The sequence below is a fragment of the Syngnathus floridae genome, chromosome 19 (genome assembly GCF_059516105.1).
Source record: "Syngnathus floridae isolate MCC-2025c chromosome 19, RoL_Sflo_1.0, whole genome shotgun sequence".
Taxonomy (NCBI): Eukaryota; Metazoa; Chordata; class Actinopteri; order Syngnathiformes; family Syngnathidae; genus Syngnathus; species Syngnathus floridae.
Window position 1 is genome coordinate 3,521,525 of NC_142431.1, and position 17,422 is coordinate 3,538,946.

At 45.1% G+C, this 17,422-nt stretch overlaps 4 protein-coding genes across 6 annotated transcripts; 3 read left to right on the plus strand and 1 right to left on the minus strand.

The window, feature by feature from the left end:
• The first annotated feature begins 74 nt into the window (after nt 1-74).
• lrp11 (low density lipoprotein receptor-related protein 11) lies at nt 75-4,410 on the plus strand. Of its 2 annotated transcripts, none has more exons than XM_088361056.1 (9): nt 75-752; nt 1,168-1,325; nt 1,612-1,753; nt 1,819-1,944; nt 2,007-2,192; nt 2,525-2,692; nt 3,109-3,165; nt 3,248-3,337; nt 3,410-4,410. In XM_088361056.1, exons 1-9 carry the CDS (start codon nt 218-220, stop codon nt 3,562-3,564), a joined length of 1,617 nt encoding a protein of 538 aa, XP_088217182.1. In that variant the 5' UTR covers nt 75-217; the 3' UTR covers nt 3,565-4,410. The 2 variants fall into 2 exon arrangements, with proteins under 2 accessions (XP_088217182.1, XP_088217183.1); XM_088361057.1 differs by having other exon boundaries at nt 1,198-1,325.
• A 119-nt stretch (nt 4,411-4,529) lies between these two features.
• pcmt1 (protein-L-isoaspartate (D-aspartate) O-methyltransferase) lies at nt 4,530-8,475 on the minus strand. 2 transcript variants are annotated; one of them, XM_088361059.1, is made up of 8 exons: nt 7,831-8,475; nt 6,605-6,709; nt 6,505-6,536; nt 6,282-6,386; nt 6,086-6,206; nt 5,936-6,021; nt 5,704-5,873; nt 4,530-5,241 (listed from the first exon to the last, which is right to left on the minus strand). In XM_088361059.1, exons 1-8 carry the CDS (start codon nt 8,006-8,008, stop codon nt 5,229-5,231), a joined length of 810 nt encoding a protein of 269 aa, XP_088217185.1. In that variant the 5' UTR covers nt 8,009-8,475; the 3' UTR covers nt 4,530-5,228. The 2 variants fall into 2 exon arrangements, with proteins under 2 accessions (XP_088217185.1, XP_088217186.1); XM_088361060.1 differs by having other exon boundaries at nt 5,333-5,873.
• nup43 (nucleoporin 43) lies at nt 8,192-10,361 on the plus strand. The gene is made up of 8 exons (XM_088361058.1): nt 8,192-8,457; nt 8,718-8,840; nt 8,918-8,995; nt 9,122-9,284; nt 9,358-9,493; nt 9,564-9,715; nt 9,786-9,899; nt 9,991-10,361. The coding sequence occupies exons 1-8, from the start codon at nt 8,338-8,340 to the stop codon at nt 10,218-10,220; spliced, it is 1,116 nt and encodes a 371-aa protein (XP_088217184.1). The 5' UTR covers nt 8,192-8,337; the 3' UTR covers nt 10,221-10,361.
• A 408-nt stretch (nt 10,362-10,769) lies between these two features.
• lats1 (large tumor suppressor kinase 1) lies at nt 10,770-16,948 on the plus strand. Its single transcript, XM_088361035.1, has 8 exons — nt 10,770-10,941; nt 11,330-11,831; nt 12,184-12,301; nt 12,408-13,813; nt 14,401-14,983; nt 15,095-15,277; nt 15,340-15,446; nt 15,520-16,948. The coding sequence occupies exons 2-8, from the start codon at nt 11,490-11,492 to the stop codon at nt 16,015-16,017; spliced, it is 3,237 nt and encodes a 1,078-aa protein (XP_088217161.1). The 5' UTR covers nt 10,770-10,941; nt 11,330-11,489; the 3' UTR covers nt 16,018-16,948.
• Nucleotides 16,949-17,422: the final 474 nt, after the last annotated feature.

Sequence of the window (17,422 nt, forward strand, 5' to 3'; positions counted from 1 at the left end):
ATGATGCATGTTGTCACCATGACAACGGCAGATTTCCAGCATCGTCACAACCCCCTCCCCCCCGCCCCCGCTTGTGAAATACAAGCTTCAGGCACGACTGGATGTGATCGGTGGTGCGAGAGCTTTTTCCTCCTCGGTCCGGCTCGTCATCGTCTGGGCTGTCCATCCTGATGTATCTCAGAAGAACTCAGGGAGTGGTCTTACATAAGTAAACAAGATGGCTGTGATGATGCAGCAGCAGCATCACCGCTCACCAAGGTTCGCCTTCACGATTTCGCTCCTGCTCCTTCTTCTCCTGTGCATCTTGCAACCCATCCACACTCGCATGTCGGCTATATCGGATTTAAAATCCAAAATATCAGGAGTGGAGGAGCTTCTGGAGGAGTTTCGCAAGCAGCTCCAGCAGGACCAAACGTATCGGCCGAGCGAGGTGGCCGATTCCTGCGTGAGCGACTTCAGATCGGTCCGGGACAGCATCATCCGGGCTAAGGCCTCCATCGAGAAGGGAGCTACTTTCCTCATGGCGCCGGAGCGAGTGTACACCTGGAGGGACTGCGTGCACGCTTGCTGCGCGCAGCCTCACTGCACCGTCGCGGTGGTCCAGGAGGAGCCGAGGCAGGCCGGGGACAGCCTCAATTGTTATTTATTCAATTGCACCTATAAGAGCCAAAATGTCTGCTCCTTCGCTCCGCAACCCGGTTTCGCCTCCCATAGCCGCTTGGTGAACGTCACGCTACCTGATGATACACAAGGTGGGACACACTCATAATGTTTGACCAAAAGTAGTCCCACACTGTTGTAATTCTCAAAGTTTGTGAAAAAATTCTCTCGTTTTTATGCAATTTAAAAATTCTATTGTGGACTTTAAGTATGGTCAAATGTCTGTTAGAAAATATGACCTTGATACGACCTATATAGTTCTCACAATCACATTATCTGAACATTCATTAACTGCTAACTCCAATCTCAAGATTATCCGGTGTGTTAATGATTGACGTTTTCAAGTTGCTCCTATCAACAACATGATCACGAGTTGTGTTTTAAAAAAAAATATATTGATTTGTTTGTATTCTGAAGGGAATAAAATACATTAAATGTATGTTGCAATACAATCCACCATGAATGACATTTGCTGGAACCTTCCAAATGATTTGTTTTATGTTTCAGAAGTTGACGAGCCCCCTCGCTGTGATGCAGGACAAGACGTTGTAATCCAGTTGCCCACCGACTGGGCTGTTTTGGACGGCCGCGACAGTGTGGACGATCGTGGGATCAATAGCTTTGACTGGATTCTCATTAAAGGTGACCCAGCTATCACAATGAAGGTCAGTGACTCTGCAATTAATTGAATGGGATATAAAAAAGCTTTAAAACAGAAGAATAAATACACAGTTTGCCTTTGCAGTGTGCAGAGACTCACTCGGCATCAGGTTACATTTGTTCGCTTCTGTTCAGTCAATAGAGAAGCTCCATAATGCATTGCAAAAGAGATAATGAGTTTATTACCAGCCTTAAGAGGCAACCACAAGGTCAACATGTTCTGCTTAAAACTCCCAAGTAAACACATTAGGCTGAAAATACAAAGCCCAGTGGATTTGTTGTGTTTTGCAGACGACCCATCCAGGGCTTCTGAAGATCACTGGCCTGCAGGAAGGTGTCTACACGTTCCAGATGACTGTTACCGACACATCGGGTCAGAAGACATCTGACAATGTGTCTGTTACAGTATTGGCACCCAAACGTCAAGCAGAAGGTAATGACTTCATTTATATTTTGAATTTATATTCAATTGTGAAGTCAAATTTATTTTCTTGGCAGTGTGTACCGGCCATTGCTCCAACTACCAGTTCAAATGCGATGACGGCTGCTGTATTGACATCACCTTTGCTTGTGATGGGAAGCAACATTGTCCAGATAGATCAGATGAAGACTTCTGCCCAAACTGTAAGAAAACACTCATATTTCCTTCTTCATATGAGAAGCTGACTTTTTGATTCCTTGCTTAGTTGATGCCAGTAGGAAGTCTGTGACCCACGCTGAAGGTCTGCCAATCCATCAGGTTCCAGTGACACACACTGTGGATAGTTTTGTTCTCCAGACTGGATCCAGGAAGACTAATGACAACAGTAGACCTCAGGAAAGGAGCAGGGTCACACCTCCACCCAGTCTGCAGCAGAATTCAAATAGTCAAGGTAAATGATACAGTTTTGATATAGAACACAATAATTATTATTACAATAGCAACAATGATGCAGGTCTTGTACTACAAATTATTAGATTGTCCATTGTTTCGTGTTTATCCACACACAGAAGCAGATGGAGCCCATGTAGGCAGCCACTGAGTCATGGCACTGAACGCTTAAATGCTGGCAAAGCCACAATCTATTCTGCATTCCATGAGAAAACAGTTCTTGCTGGGCTTTGGAACAAAAGCGTCTCTGTCCCCTTCTGCCATCCGATCCCTGAATAAGGACATAAAGCAAAAAAAAAAAAAAAGGCATTTACCGTGTTTCTGTCTCTGTAGACCCATGTTCCACCGCTCCAGTTGTTGGACCTTGTAAAGGCACTTTTGCACGTTGGTACTATGACCATGAAGCAGGAGAATGTAAACACTTCCTCTATGGAGGTTGCCAGGGCAACCATAACAACTATCTTCAGGAATCAGACTGCGTCAGCGAATGTATACAGAAAAGTGAGCTTTCATTTTTTTCAAAGACGCCTTTGTTTATGACTACCGTATTTTCTGGACTATAAAGTGCACCGGATTATAAGGCGCACCTTCAATGAATGGCCCATTTGAATCCAAATCAAATCATTCTCCATTTAATCTTTTTTATTTTAACTAATTACTTTCAAATCACAAACTAATGATCCATAGTCTTTTTGATTCATGATTCATCGTCTTCAGCGGGACACTTATGATTGATTTCATGACACAATGCTTTGGGCCAGTTTAAATTTAAGAATTTGCTCCATATATAAGGCGCACCAGACTATAAGGCGGCTTTTGAGAAATTTTTAGGTTTTTAGGTGCACCTTATAGTCCGGAAAATACGGTACATCGTGTTACTATGAGTAAATAAATTTGTTTTTGGCATTATTGTTTAGGTCCAGGTTTTAAACCAGCTACTGTGGCTCCTCCCATCACCAAGCAGACTGAAATAGGTAGGATGGGTTGTTTCTGATTTTTTGGAATCTCTTTTATGAGGCAGTGATCATTTTAATTTGTTATTGTACTTTTTTGAAGCTGCTCCTAAGGTCTCACAGAGCCAAGAGAGTGACATCCCATTTTCCAAACAGTTTCCAGGAAAGGGAGGCCATCCGGTCCCTGAATCAGGTCAGAACCAGGTCCGATGTGTTTCATGTTTATCTCTAACTTGCATCCCCAACTGTTTCTCTCCTCCACCAGGCGCCATCCTTCCACTGACTCTGGGTCTTATCATCACCGCCCTCCTGCTTCTCATGATTGCTTGTCGCCTGAGACTCGTTCGCCACAAGCTGAAGAAGGCGAGGCCACTCACCACGGAGGAGTCCGACTACCTCATCAATGGCATGTACCTGTAAACACAGAATCTCTTGACAATTCTAAACGGGGAAATAGAAAGGATGGAGCCATCAGAGCTGAACTTTTTAAAGTTGCACTGCATTTTTTTCTGTAGCCTAACGTCTGTAATTAGTTTCATGTGAGCTTGGAAACGTCCCATCCTGCTCTTCTTCTATGCCTGATGCTTAGGGACACAAAGCCAGTAAAATTTTTTGATGCTTTTGAGTTTGTAAATGGATTGGAACATCATCTACTGGAACTGAATAGAGTTGGTCTCTCACTTAGCTCACTAAATTCACTCTGGTTCATCCCAAAGGTCATTTGGATAAGGTCAGGGCATGAAAGAACTGAATTCATTTTGGTAGACATATTTTCCTTCAATGGAATCAAAGATTTTTATTTGTTTGTATTAGGGATGCAAAACCCAGTACCAGCATCTTTTTATGGTATCGGTGCTCGCAATGTTGATCAATACCAATATCGTCTGCCCTATAGTGGTCAATTTATGATAAGGAACTAGAAAATCAAAATGAGAATAGAAAATTATAATAATTCAAGTCATGCAATTTTTAGAAAATTGATATATTGAAATGTAAAGGTTATTTTAAAACTATATCATTGTTTTTGGAGGAAATTTTATGTATCAAAAGTACTAATGGTATCGGTGCTTGGTATCAGTATCGATGACTACTCAAAAACTGAAAAAAAGTGGTATTGAACATCCCTAGTTTATATTTTACATCTGTACAAAAATATACTGTGCCATTTTTCTGCTCGCAATATGTGAAACTGACCTGTGGATAGAAATGTAGATACACCGAGTAGTTGATTGGTACACTAAGCCATAATAAAATAGTCAAATACTACCCCTTGTCCAACTCTGCAATGCATTTTTGCAAAGCTTTGGGTATCATGGTATTTTTTTAAAAAAATACTCTTACTATACGTGGTTACTGCCTGAAAACAAAAAGATCCAAAGCCAAACCACAAGCTAACTCTTTATTGTCATATGCCATTCCAGAAATCATGACAATCATCACTCAATTCACTCCAAATAAAATGTGCTTAAAGTTTTTCCCTCAAGACATTCATTTATGACAGCTTGTTTTGGCAAAGCAGTGACTGTGAAAAATCACCAGAGGGGCTTGCATTTGATGTTTCTTGGAAGCGCATCTTTGCCATGCACGTGTTGGTGTTAATGGTCCGTTTTTCTTTGGATGGAAACCATTGCCGGTATTTTACGCCGACTGCATCGCTAGGCTGTAGTATAAGATGGTCTTGAGTGCTGTGATTATTTGGGGCTCATCAGCTAATACTGCAATCAGTGTCTGTGTGGGAGGGGGAGGGGTGGGCGACAAGCTCATCTATTAGCAGAGGAATTGAAACTGCAGTGATGTGAATCACCTAATAGGCTCAGGCTTTAAAGTCCAACATTCTTCTTTTAACGCAGAAATACTATGGCTGACTGCATTCAAAATAAAGAAACCACAACAGAAAATATTATTCAGGTACAGCTTAAAGCGTTTTTTTTCCCCTCCCTCTTCATTGATACTCTTTTAGTCCATCACGCTTAGTGAATAAACTTAAATAAGTCGTTTTGTTATGCTTTTGGAATCCCCCCCCCCCCCTCCTAGTCTGTGTTTCGGTCCAGGTTCGATATTACAAAGATGGACTGTCTTCCTGTTCAGAGTTCATCCCTGCAGGAAACACAAGTTATGGATGTTAGACAAAGTGAAAAAGGCAAAATAATGCTTTGAAGATGAGCTATAAATTTCAAAATGTACATACAATCCAACCGGTCAGTGTTGTCTACATCTCACAGAGCAGAAGATCAAATAAAAGATAGTTGGCACGTTCCAAATGATTATTGCTGGGGGGGGTCATGCTCACTAAGCCCAAAGACAAGCTTTCACAGTGTTTTTTTCAAGTTTTGTTAGTCTAGCGGGTATGATTTACCCACGGATGTGAGTTTTTAAAAAAAAAAGAGAGGGAAAGAGGAAACGTGCAGCTACTTGGCATGGTATGGAAGAAGCAAAATATGTCAGCAAGCAGCAAAATGCAGCCTCTTGCCTGCTCCAAGCCATGCCAATTTCACCTTTTCCGCTGTGAGAAGGAGAGGATGGAGGGAAGGGAGGGGAGAAGAAGGGAGTCACTTCCACCTGGACCACTGCTTGTCTTTGTCCGTTAAAGGCACATAGATCACCCCCATCAGGGGTTTCATTTTGGTGCTGCCATCCTCCATCTTGTCGTATTGCTCTAACATCTGGTTCCCCCCCGCCGGGCCTACGGGCAGAATGAGACGGCCGCCGGGCTTCAACTGGTCCAGAAGCTGTGAAAGGAATAGAGAGATTTGTTCTGGACCTTGGAGGTTCTATCAAGACTCTGACATACAGCTTGGGGGACCGTTGCTGCTGCTGCTCCAACATGGATGGCGTCATAAGGCGCCTCTTCTGTGTAGCCCAATCGTCCGTCTCCGACTGAAAAACACAGACGGGACAATTTATATACACGTCTTCATTCTGACGTTCATTAGCACGCAACTTTTTAGCGTTACTCTTCCCGACGTGATCAAACTGGGGTCGTCTTTCTTCACGTTGGTAACGGCGTCGTCAACCAGCTCTTTAATGTGGTCGATGCCGACAACTTTCCCTTCAGGGCCTACCTGTGAAGGGCAAAATAGGATGTGTGGCACAATTTACAAGCCGACGTTGCATTTTATGCGCCACGTGCGGCTCACCATTCGTGCAAAGCAAACAGAAAGGATTCCGCTGCCCGAGCCCACGTCCAGGGCTTTGGCACCCTCGTGTAGCTGCTCTTGTAAAAGCTCCAGGGCATACGCATGCTGAGTGGGCACAAAGAGACACAATTGAGTGAGCTTGTCTCAAGTGGATTCGAAAGGGCTTGTCACCAAGATAGCTAAGGTCAAAGGTCGTATTAAGATTGACCGGGTGAACTCATACCATATGCGGGGCGCTGATGGTTGCTTGGAAGCCTTTTAGGTTAAAAGAGAAGTATTTGGTTAGTATATTTATTGGATTTCGATACTCCAGTTAGACATACCTATTGACTGCGGCGAGTCCATGTAAGGGTTACATCTAGAGTAATGAGCCCGGTCTGTCGCCAGCATGACTTCATAGACCTTGTCGGACTTGATGATGCCATTTCCTAAAGATGCAAAATGGAACAAATATATTACATCGCATAAAAGCAGTTAAATAGCATGCCGGTGAGTCATGGTAAAGACAATAGGATTTATTACGTCAATTAAATTTCTTTAATGGATGGATGGAAGAAATGATGTATAATAATATGGATAGTCACATATATGCAGAAACTGTTCAGCCACCTGACGTTTCCCAGGTATACAGTAATCCCTCGTTTATCACAGGTAATTTGTTCCAAAAACCACCCACGATAAATGAAATCCGCGAAGTACTGGGTAGGCTAACGAGTCAGCGGAAAGATGCTAATTCACGATCATGCTAACACGTGAAAACGGACATCTAAAGGAATGAAAATTTGGAGCAATACTAAATTGTCCTAAAGGTTACACATGTATTTCCTCAATTTAGAAGTTTTATTTTGACTTTTAAATGTTTTATTTGGAAAAAAATCCACGATGTAGTGAAGCCGCGATAAATGAAACGCGAAGTCGAGAGGGATCACTGTAATTTAATGCGTTGCCATATATAAGGTCCATTCAGCTCTTGTATTGGATGTCAGTCGACAAGGTTTGAGCAACCAAATTTGATGCAAAAGTATCCATCCTTATTATAATAATAATAATAAATCTGATGTTTCTAATTAAATGCGTCTTGGCTGGATAGAGGTTGGAAAGTAGGGTATAAAACTTAAACGATTTGGCCTCATTGCAATACAGACATGCAGGGAAGGTTTTCAGCTGTCAGTGTCATTCAGGCAGGAGTCAAGTGGATGTCACTTTGATAGCATCAGTGAATGTGGGCAAAGTGCCTTGCCTGCAACCGTTGCCTCTCCTCCAGCGTCCCCAAATGACGCACATAAAGCTAACGAGCTAATTGAACCAAACGCCTAAAAGAATGACCTTGAATAGCCATTTTTTGGTGTCCTCTACCACGCAGGGGTGCGCCATGCAAAACGACAGGAGCGTGGTTTGTTAAAAAGGGGTGGAGAAACGTAACATGCCACTTAGCATAGCAACCAGCTAGCCCCCCACTTGTGAACGAAACCTCCAAAATTAAAGCGGTTCCATGCAACACTCGCGTTTGCCACAACTAGCTACTGCTGGCCCAAGCATGCAAACTTACTGCGCAGGTTGTTGACGAGTTCTGCGTGGCTAGCTCCTCCAGATTTCCACGCCATTATTAGGCAGACTTTGCGGGCTAAGTAGACAGCAGCCGTCAGTGCCGCGCCTGCGCCAAGTGTTTTGCCGAGGAAGGTGGCAACCTCCAAAGCAGACGGAGCAGCCGATACGTCACCAGACATTCACGGTGAAGCTACAGCGGGGCAGCTCGTCTTTGACGCAATATGTGGTGTCATTTCATGAGAAATAAATATTGAAATATATCCCTCTTCTACGAGGTTATTTCCAAGTCGCTCGCTCGTTGGGTTGAGATTTACAGATGTAGTGGCGACTATGACCACGAGGGGGAGTCCTACCAGTAGGTGCTTCTTAGCCTGGAATGAAGTTTGTCCGAATGGAAGTCCCGTAGCGTAATGTTCGTTGAAGCGGTAGAGGCTAATGTGTTGAAAGCTAAAGCTAACTACAGTAAACGTGCATTTTGCAAAAAAGAAAATTAAATTACCCTGCTCCAATGGAAAGTAGTAATGCAAAATACGTCTCGCAGAAAATCAGTAAAGTCAGATGGCGACCTGTATCGCGTTCGTCTCTTCAGCAACCCGAAATCTTTGCGACTGGCTCTTGGGATAACGAGGTTAGTCGTTTATTTATAATAACATGAGTGATTTTTTTATGTCGTGGTGTTGAACCACGAATTAGATGCGTTTTGTGAGTGTCAGAGCTGTGTGATGGTCTCGTGTTTATTTCGTACAATCGTCACTCAGCTCACGTGTTGAAAATGCAATCAGAAATTGAGTTAGTCTTCAATCTCTGGTTAAAAGAAATATGGATCTACTCCAATTGTGTCACATTATATCCTTTCTTGATTTTAAAACGAAACTTCTGTCTTTATAGGACAACACAGTTTCTATTTGGTCTATTGGAAATAATGGATTTTCTTCTATGGAAGAGGGAGTCGATATAGACCCAAAGCTACTGTGTGAACATAAGCATGAGGGAGATGTTCTTGATCTTCAAGTAAGTTGCTCATTTACCTTGTCTTTATAAACCACTGTATCTATTCTGTCTTAATGTAACATGACACAATTTTCCAGTTTCTAGACCAAGACAGATTCATCACAGCATCATCAACCGGAGGCGTTACCATATTCTGCTATAACCATAACAATCAGGTACAAATATTATTGGTGGAAATATAATTCAAGTACAGGTTTTGCATCATATAGCCATGGAAGGTAGAGAGTAAACTCTAAGGTCAAGCTGTCTTCAGATTTGAATTTTTTTTTGTTTGCCCACAGGCACTATCCGTCTCACGCCAGTGGGCAGAAGCACATCATTACTCTTGCGACAATGCCCCATGTACTAGTGTGGTGTGCAGCAGCCCCGAGATTGTTTCTGTAGGTGAAGACGGCAGGATTATTGTCTACAGAGCTGACCAGGAAGCAATCAGTCGGATCATAGGTTAGCTCCAGAATCCGGTTCCTGCTCTTCACGCATCATTTCAGTACTGAACATTCTTTTGTACATTTTATAGAGAATGCAGATAGCAGCACAATTCATGCTGTGACTTACTTGAAAACAACTGAGATCCTGACGGTCAATTCCATCGGCCAACTCAAGATGTGGGATTTCAGGCAACAGAGCAACTCCCCATCGCAGATTCTTTCCATGTAAGATTCCACAAGTCAGTAGCATCAGTTTATCATAAGAGACGGATATGAGTTAGCATTTTGATTTCAGGTCAGGAGATCTAGTCCCCCTGCACTGCGTGGACACACATCCAAACCAGCAGCACATTGTGGCCACGGGAGGCCAGAATGGAATGCTCTATGTTTGGGATGTCAGGCAAAGCAACACGCCTTTGTCACTTATGGAGGCGCACTCTGCTGAAAGTAGGATTATTTTTTTAATACTGGTGGCACTTTTCATTTCAAATTTATTCATATTATCTTTTGTCTGCAGTGTGGGAAGTCCATTTCCACCCAATGAACCCTGATCATCTGTTCACGTGCTCAGAGGACGGTTCATTGCTTCACTGGGAGACATCAGCTTCAGACATGCCAACCTTCTTGCAAGGCAAGTCTCATGTTGTCATATAATCAACCTCAGAAAACTATATGAAGTTTTACAACGATACTAAGTGGCGTTTTTAATTGTTTTTTTCCAGGTGCTAGAAACAACAGCATGGTGTCTCGCAGTGCGATGGCTCCCGCTGGAGGCAACCAGTCCCTCATTGACGCATGGCTTGGCGGAGACTCAAGTAAAGGGCGTCTGGAGACAACTCACATGCTGCCCAGCCAAACGCTGTCCGTAAACAGTTTGGATGTACTTGGACAGTGTCTCGTGTGCGGGACTGATGGAGAGGCTATTTTTGTAAACAGACAGGTCCCAGTTTAGAGGCTTTGCAAATCATACGTTGATGTTAAGTCACAATGCATATTCATTTGCGAAATTCTGTGTCTTTGTTAATCATTCCCAGCTGAATATTTTACATATTTTTGTATAAATGCCAATTCAATAAATTTTGAACTAAATAAACTTTTGTGATTTTTTTGGCATTTTTTATTTTTCACATTTCAGATTTTTTTTTTTTACCTAAAAAGAATGGACACTTCCCAAGTCATTTATTCATACAAGTGTATTTATTTACAAAGTGATGATAAATAGTGCCGATATTACGAAAACAACCAGCATCCGGGTACTTTGTGAAAAGCCCTTGTTTAATTCTTGTCACTTATACATCCTGCTAGACTTTCAAAGTAAAGACGTTGATTATCAAACAGACTAAGCAAGTACCCCCAAATTTAATTGCTTGTTTCAAAACTACTGAATAATTGTATAATCCAAACAATGTTTGTCTGGATCACATGCTGATTTGCTGGATCAGTTTTCATTTGCCCTATCTCTTTTAATTTACAATAAGCGGAAGTGTTCTGTAATTACTTCGTCCAACTTGTTCCCTGTACTTGTCATTCAGCTATCTCAGGAATTCAACAGCAAACGCTATCAGCTAGTTCGCCACAATTAGGACATTTTGTTCAAACCTTCTTACTAGTTGACGATACAAAATCCATCAACAATAAAACTTAATCTGGGAAAGTCGCCGTTACTTACACTGGTAAGTTGTCAAGCGCGGCCGGCTAAGCGATTTGGTGCAATTTATGCTGTTGCGAGCTAACATGCTAAGTACCCCGCAAGCTGTTGTTGCATTAGCTAAGCAGCAACACACATAGGCCGCGATGCTTGGGCTACTTTTTTCTTACTTAATTGAGTCCTTTTGCATATTTTGTTGTATTTTGTGATAGACGGAGGATTCACTATGAATTACGCATTTGTTGATTACGCTTACCACTCACCTTGTATTACCAATGACGCCAAAACAGATTTTGTGATCCACATTGTGGTCAGCATATGCTTGGGTCAATTTTTTATTGATTATAATCTAATTAACGATGTTTTTGTGTTCTCTGCATCCCCTTTGTCCAACCTGTTGGACCACTTGACAGATGCTCTGAATGCCTCATCACGGACGGTGCACTCATGTCAGCAGTATGCAAATGTGAGCTAGGTCTTTAACAAGACCCCCCCACCCCGCCCCTTAGAACCTTGGCTGCATTGGTGTCAGCTCCTCTTCAGCTCCCTCGTCGTCTTCGTACATGCTCTTACATGAAGAGAGGAGAGAAACCAGAGGGCTACAGGCAGATACGACCCAAAACATTCCCTGCCAGCAACTACAGTGGCAACAGCCAACATATGCTGCAAGAAATCCGGAACAGCTTGCGAAACCTGTCGAAGCCCTCCGACCCACCCAAAGTGGACTTTAGCGGTAAAATGCTTCCAGAGGACCTAAGGCAACAGGGGCGCTCGTTCAACCCTAAGAACCCGCACCATAAGGCCTTGAGGGAGATCCGTGAGTCCCTGATGCCTTTTGCTAATGAGACCAGCACTTCAGCAGAGCTCAACAAACACATGGCGATGGAGCCTCCTCCATTTGCTGGGTTTGAAGAGGTATTCAGTCAATACAGAAGAATTTTCACATTCTGCACGTGCCGCGGTTATTCATGATCACATGCTGCATCTTGTTTTTTGGAATAGCTATTTGAAGCATGTTCAGAATGCCAAGTGGAATGGCAAGTATGAAGACAACATCAAGTGTTATCAGTTCTATCTTCCTTTTGATGAAATGCATAAAGTAGCATTGAGTAGCGGAAGCAAGGAAATGAATGCTGAAATAGTAAAAATCAGATTTAAAAGTTTAAATTCATAGTTTATGTCCGAATACCATCAGGTATTTTATTGTTTAGCAAGCTATCCTTATGTGTTATCATATTGACTAATTTATTTTCCTATGCTTGTGCAGACCCCTGGTCACAGTGTGGTGACAGCAGTTGACTACTTGGCAAAGGTGACCTACCAGGACTCAATGAGGGACCAGATGGTTTCCGCCAACCCTAGCACCGCATGCCTGAAAGCCCCAGGTGGGTGAACGTTTCAACTGGGCCGCCCCACCCTACCCTGCCCATTTTATAAATGCTTTATGTAAAGAATCCATAGAAATAATCTTTCTTCATGTGCTGTCCACAGGCGCTCCTCACATTCAGCAGTCACTACTGAGGAGGCCGAGCTGGAAAGGCTCGAAAGATTCCCTCGCTCCTCGCCATGCCATGATGTACCGCTCAGACAGTCCCGGCCCCCCTCCTGCGTTCCCGCAGGGACACCCCGGTAGCAGCCAGAGAGTCAATCCTCCCCTGCCACCTCAGGTGCGCAGCGTCACGCCTCCTCCCAACCGAGGCCCGATGCCTTCAGCGTCTTCCTGGGACAGCAACCCGTCGACCAAGCGCTACTCTGGCAACATGGATTATCTAGTGCCTCGCATCTCCCCGGTCCCTCAGGGAGCCTGGGCTGACGGCTATCCGACCGCATCGCCTCAGAACCAGCGTGGGATCAGCCCAGTGCCTATGGGCCACCAGCCCATCATCATGCAAAGCTCGGGGGGGAATAAGTTTACCTTCCCGTCAGGTTGGTCTCAGAATGGCTCAGCTCAGGCAGACTACATGGCAGGAGGCAGCAGGCAACCGCCTCCCCCCTACCCGCTCAACCAGAGCAGCCGGCAGAGTCCCACTGACCAGCAGATGCAGGCCGGCGGGCCCGCTTCTTCGCCGTCGTACGTCAACGGCGGGAACATCCCTCAATCCCTGATGGTTCCAAATCGGAACAGCCACAACCTTGATATGTACAACATGGGACCTCCCCATTCCTGGTCTCAAAGCCTCCTCGCCCCTAACCAGCCATCTTCATCGGGCAGTAGCAGCAACCAGGATCTATCTCCGTCATGGCAGCACAACATGCTAGTGCGCTCCAATTCCTTCAACAGCAGAGTAGCCCATCCCGCTAGCTCGCAGCCGTCCGCCACCACCGTCACCGCCATCACGCAAGCTCCCATCCTGCAGCCCGTCAAAAGCATGCGAGTCCAGAAACCCGAACTGCACACGGCCGTCGCCCCCACGCACCCGCCGTGGATGCAGCAAGCAGCTCCCGCCGCCCCCGCTTACCCGGAGCCCTCGCTCCCCGTTCCTCAGATCCCCGTCGTAGCCGAGGTGCCCAGCTACCAGGGCCCCCCTCCGCCTTACCCCAAGCACCTCCTCCAACAGCAAGCCGCACCCTCACCCCCGGCGTACGACCAAGGGGCCGGTAAGCACGGCACCAGCAGAGACGAGCCGGCTGAAGACGAGAGCGCTCTGGGGGAGAAAGTCGCCGAAAGTTCCGAGAGCAACGCGGTGACAGAAAAGGAGAAGAAGCAGATCACCGCGTCGCCCGTCTTCGTGCGTCGCAACAAGAAGGACGAGGAGCGCCGGGGGGAGTCGTGTCGCGTGGCTTTGTACTCCCCGCAGGCCTTTAAGTTCTTCATGGAGCAGCATGTGGAGAACATCCTGAAGAACCATCAGCAGCGTATCCGGAGGAGGAAACAGCTGGAGAGTGAGATGCAGAGGGTGAGAAATTGAACACGACCAATTTGTTCAAAATAAATCTTTTTCCTGCTGCTAGTCAACACTTCCCAGTCCTTTGTGGTCTTTTTCACGCTCTGCTGTTTTTCCTCGGCCCTTCTTCCTCTCCCTTTCTCTTCGTGCTGTCACTAACAGCTGAGCTGAAAGGTAAAAGTATCAAATTGAGATGTTCTCAAACACACACTCCTTTCACGGAGTTTGTTTCGCATGCCCCTCATGTCTTCCTTTTTTTTTTTCTTTTTGCATTTTTGTATTGAAATACAGTGAGCCTGTGTTAATCACAGGAATATGTTTTTTGGAATTATAATTCCTCAGTGCCTCACTTTTACTCTGCGGCATGTATATTTGTCCAAATATGGCAACAAGTCTGCACGTTTCTAAGCTGTTTGTGCACGCTTGGTTAAAATTTACTTTAAAAGTGACTCATAACATTGAAACACCAATCGAGAAACAATTTATTGCAGAGTGTAGTTTGTCTTCATTTTTTTTTTTACATTTCTAACCACTACTGCATGTGTGTTCCTGTGTGATTATTTTGGCCACTCGCTGACTCGTCACTCTTGGCTTCTTAGGTGGGCTTGTCGTCGGACGCCCAGGAGCAGATGCGTATGATGCTCTGCCAGAAGGAATCAAACTACATTCGGCTCAAGCGGGCCAAGATGGACAAGTGCATGTTCAAACGAATCAAGACCCTGGGCATCGGGGCCTTCGGCGAGGTGTGCTTGGCGAGGAAAGAGGACACGGGAGCGCTGTACGCCATGAAGACCCTTCGCAAGAAGGACGTGCTGCTCAGGAACCAGGTGGCCCACGTGAAGGCCGAGAGGGACATCCTGGCCGAGGCCGACAACGAGTGGGTGGTGCGTCTCTACTATTCTTTCCAGGACCGGGACAACCTCTACTTTGTCATGGAGTACATCCCCGGCGGGGACATGATGAGCCTTCTCATCCGGCTCGGCATCTTCAAGGAGGAGCTGGCTCAGTTCTATATCGCCGAGCTCACCTGCGCCGTGGAGAGCGTCCACAAAATGGGCTTCATCCACCGCGACATTAAGCCCGACAACATTCTCATCGACCGAGACGGACACATAAAGCTCACCGACTTTGGCCTGTGCACTGGATTCCGATGGACTCATGACTCCAAGTATTACCAGAGTGGTTAGTATCAGAGCTTAGATTTTTTTTTTTTTCCTTGAGTTGTTCATGTTAATGGTGGAAACTGCAATAAAAGCCAAAGGAGAACAACATTTTGTGTCTTTTGTTTGGCAGGAGACCATGTCAGGCAGGACAGCATGGACTTCAGTAAGGAATGGGAGGACCCAGCCAACTGCCGCTGCACGGACCGCCTGAAGCCTCTCGAGCGGAGAAAAGCCCGACAGCACCAGCGCTGCTTGGCTCACTCGCTAGTGGGGACGCCCAACTACATCGCACCTGAAGTTCTGCTCAGAACAGGTACTTGGGTTAGCTTGACTTGGGTCTTCATGACTGATTGATGGTGAATGTCTGTCTTGTAGGATACACCCAGTTGTGTGATTGGTGGAGCGTGGGTGTCATTTTGTACGAGATGGTAGTCGGGCAGCCTCCGTTTTTAGCGACCACGCCCCTGGAGACGCAGCTCAAGGTATGTGGACCAAAAACGGACAGATGCTCCTAATGTTCCTTAGTTTAATGTGGTATCACTGCCGTCCACCCAGGTGATTAACTGGAAGAGTACCCTTCACATCCCCCCGCCTGCCAAACTCAGTCCGGAGGCGTCGGACCTCATCGTGAAGCTCTGCCGCAGCCCCGAAGACCGCCTCGGCAGGAACGGCGCCGACGAAATCAAAGCCCACCCTTTCTTCAAGACCATCGACTTCTCCAACGACTTGCGGGAGCAAGCGGCGCCTTACGTCCCCACCATCGCCCACTCCACGGACACGTCCAACTTTGACCCCGTGGACCCCGAGAAGCTGTGGAGCGGGGATAGCGATGGCGAGGATGACCTCGGCGACACGGGCTGCTGGTTCCGCAACGGCAAGCACCCCGAGCACGCCTTCTACGAATTCACCTTCCGCCGCTTCTTTGACGACAACGGACACCCGTACAGCTGCCCCAAGCCCATTGCGTACGAGGGCCTCAACGAGGACGAGGCGGATTCCGAGGAACCCGAGCCCGAGGTGCCAGCTCAGGTCAGAGATCTCGTCTATGTGTAGCAATCTGGACATGGTAGCTTTCCGATTGGTACCATGGTAGGACAGTGTGTGTAATAGGAACTGCTCACATTTTTTTAGAGTAGTCTTAATTGGAAGATGAGCAAAAGCTTTTTAAAATGGATTCATACTGGCCATCCAGTTGAGTCAGTCATCAGCTAGTTGCTGTCCACCCATATGACCTAATTTGGCATGAACTTCCCTCAAGCTCTTCTTTTTCATTGGCTTCTCAACTGCTTAATTTATTGACAAAATCCCAACTGACACGGTTCACTTTTAACGTGGGTACTTTGATTAAATCTTTATTAATTTATATTTTTGACTGGCCGTCGCTACTGGGACCTTAGCGACGTACGTGACTGGTGGATGATTAAAGTATTGATTGCTACATTTATTCACTGCCGTGCCTTTTTCTTTCCCCCCCACCAAATATAGTTAATTCTCAGACTGGCATTAAATGTGTATGTAGAAGTAGACCATTGATTGAACTACAGTAGTGTTTTATTTTTCTAATTTATACCCATATTTATAAATGAAGTTGTACACAGTTGATGTAAATATTTCTTTTCCCTGTCACTTATTTTTTTTGTCCCCCTAAGGGCAGGCCCTCTTCAATGTCCACTACTGCTGGCTTTTACTTATTAGTATTGATAGTTCGACTTTATTCTCATCTCATCCAAAGCACTAAATACAAGCGTTTTAGTTATTAGACACGTAGAAAACATTTTTTTTTTTTTTTAAAACTCTGAATGTAGGTTTTTTTTTTTTCGACTTAATGGAGACCATTGGCCTTCTGCACTGGTTTTGTGTAGTCACACAAGATTGATAATTGTATATTTGTGTGTATACACTGATGCTCTTGAGAGGTTACATGTATGGGAAGAGGGTGATCAATAAAGAATGTTGAGAATGAAACTTAACACATGCAAAAACAGTATTGTATTATGAGTGGTGTGTTAAAACTGAAAGATTTAAGAATTTAAGTAAGAATTTATTTTGAAAACTATAATTGTCTCGGTCACGTGACATGTCATGTCAGTCGAGCCCGCGAAGCTAGCAAAACTGAGTTAGGAACATGTTTGGAAGGCTTCTTCGGAAAGGGAAAAAAGCCCAAAGAAGAGACAGAAGAAAAGGCAACGACTTCTAAGATAAGGAAAGCTGCATTTAAAAGAAAATTTCTGGAGTCCGACTTAAAATATGGATTTATCGCGACCGGTGATTGACGCGCCAAGCCCACTCAGGCTAGCTAACGACAGGCTAGCTAACGAAGCAAAACTGCTTCGGCACATGGAGACCAAGCATCCTGCATTAAAAGACAAACCTGACCCATTTGGGGTGTCATTGTCTCCGATTACGCCGAGATGGGACCGGCTCGTTCCTGAGAAACAATCTCCGTGCTCCCACTAAT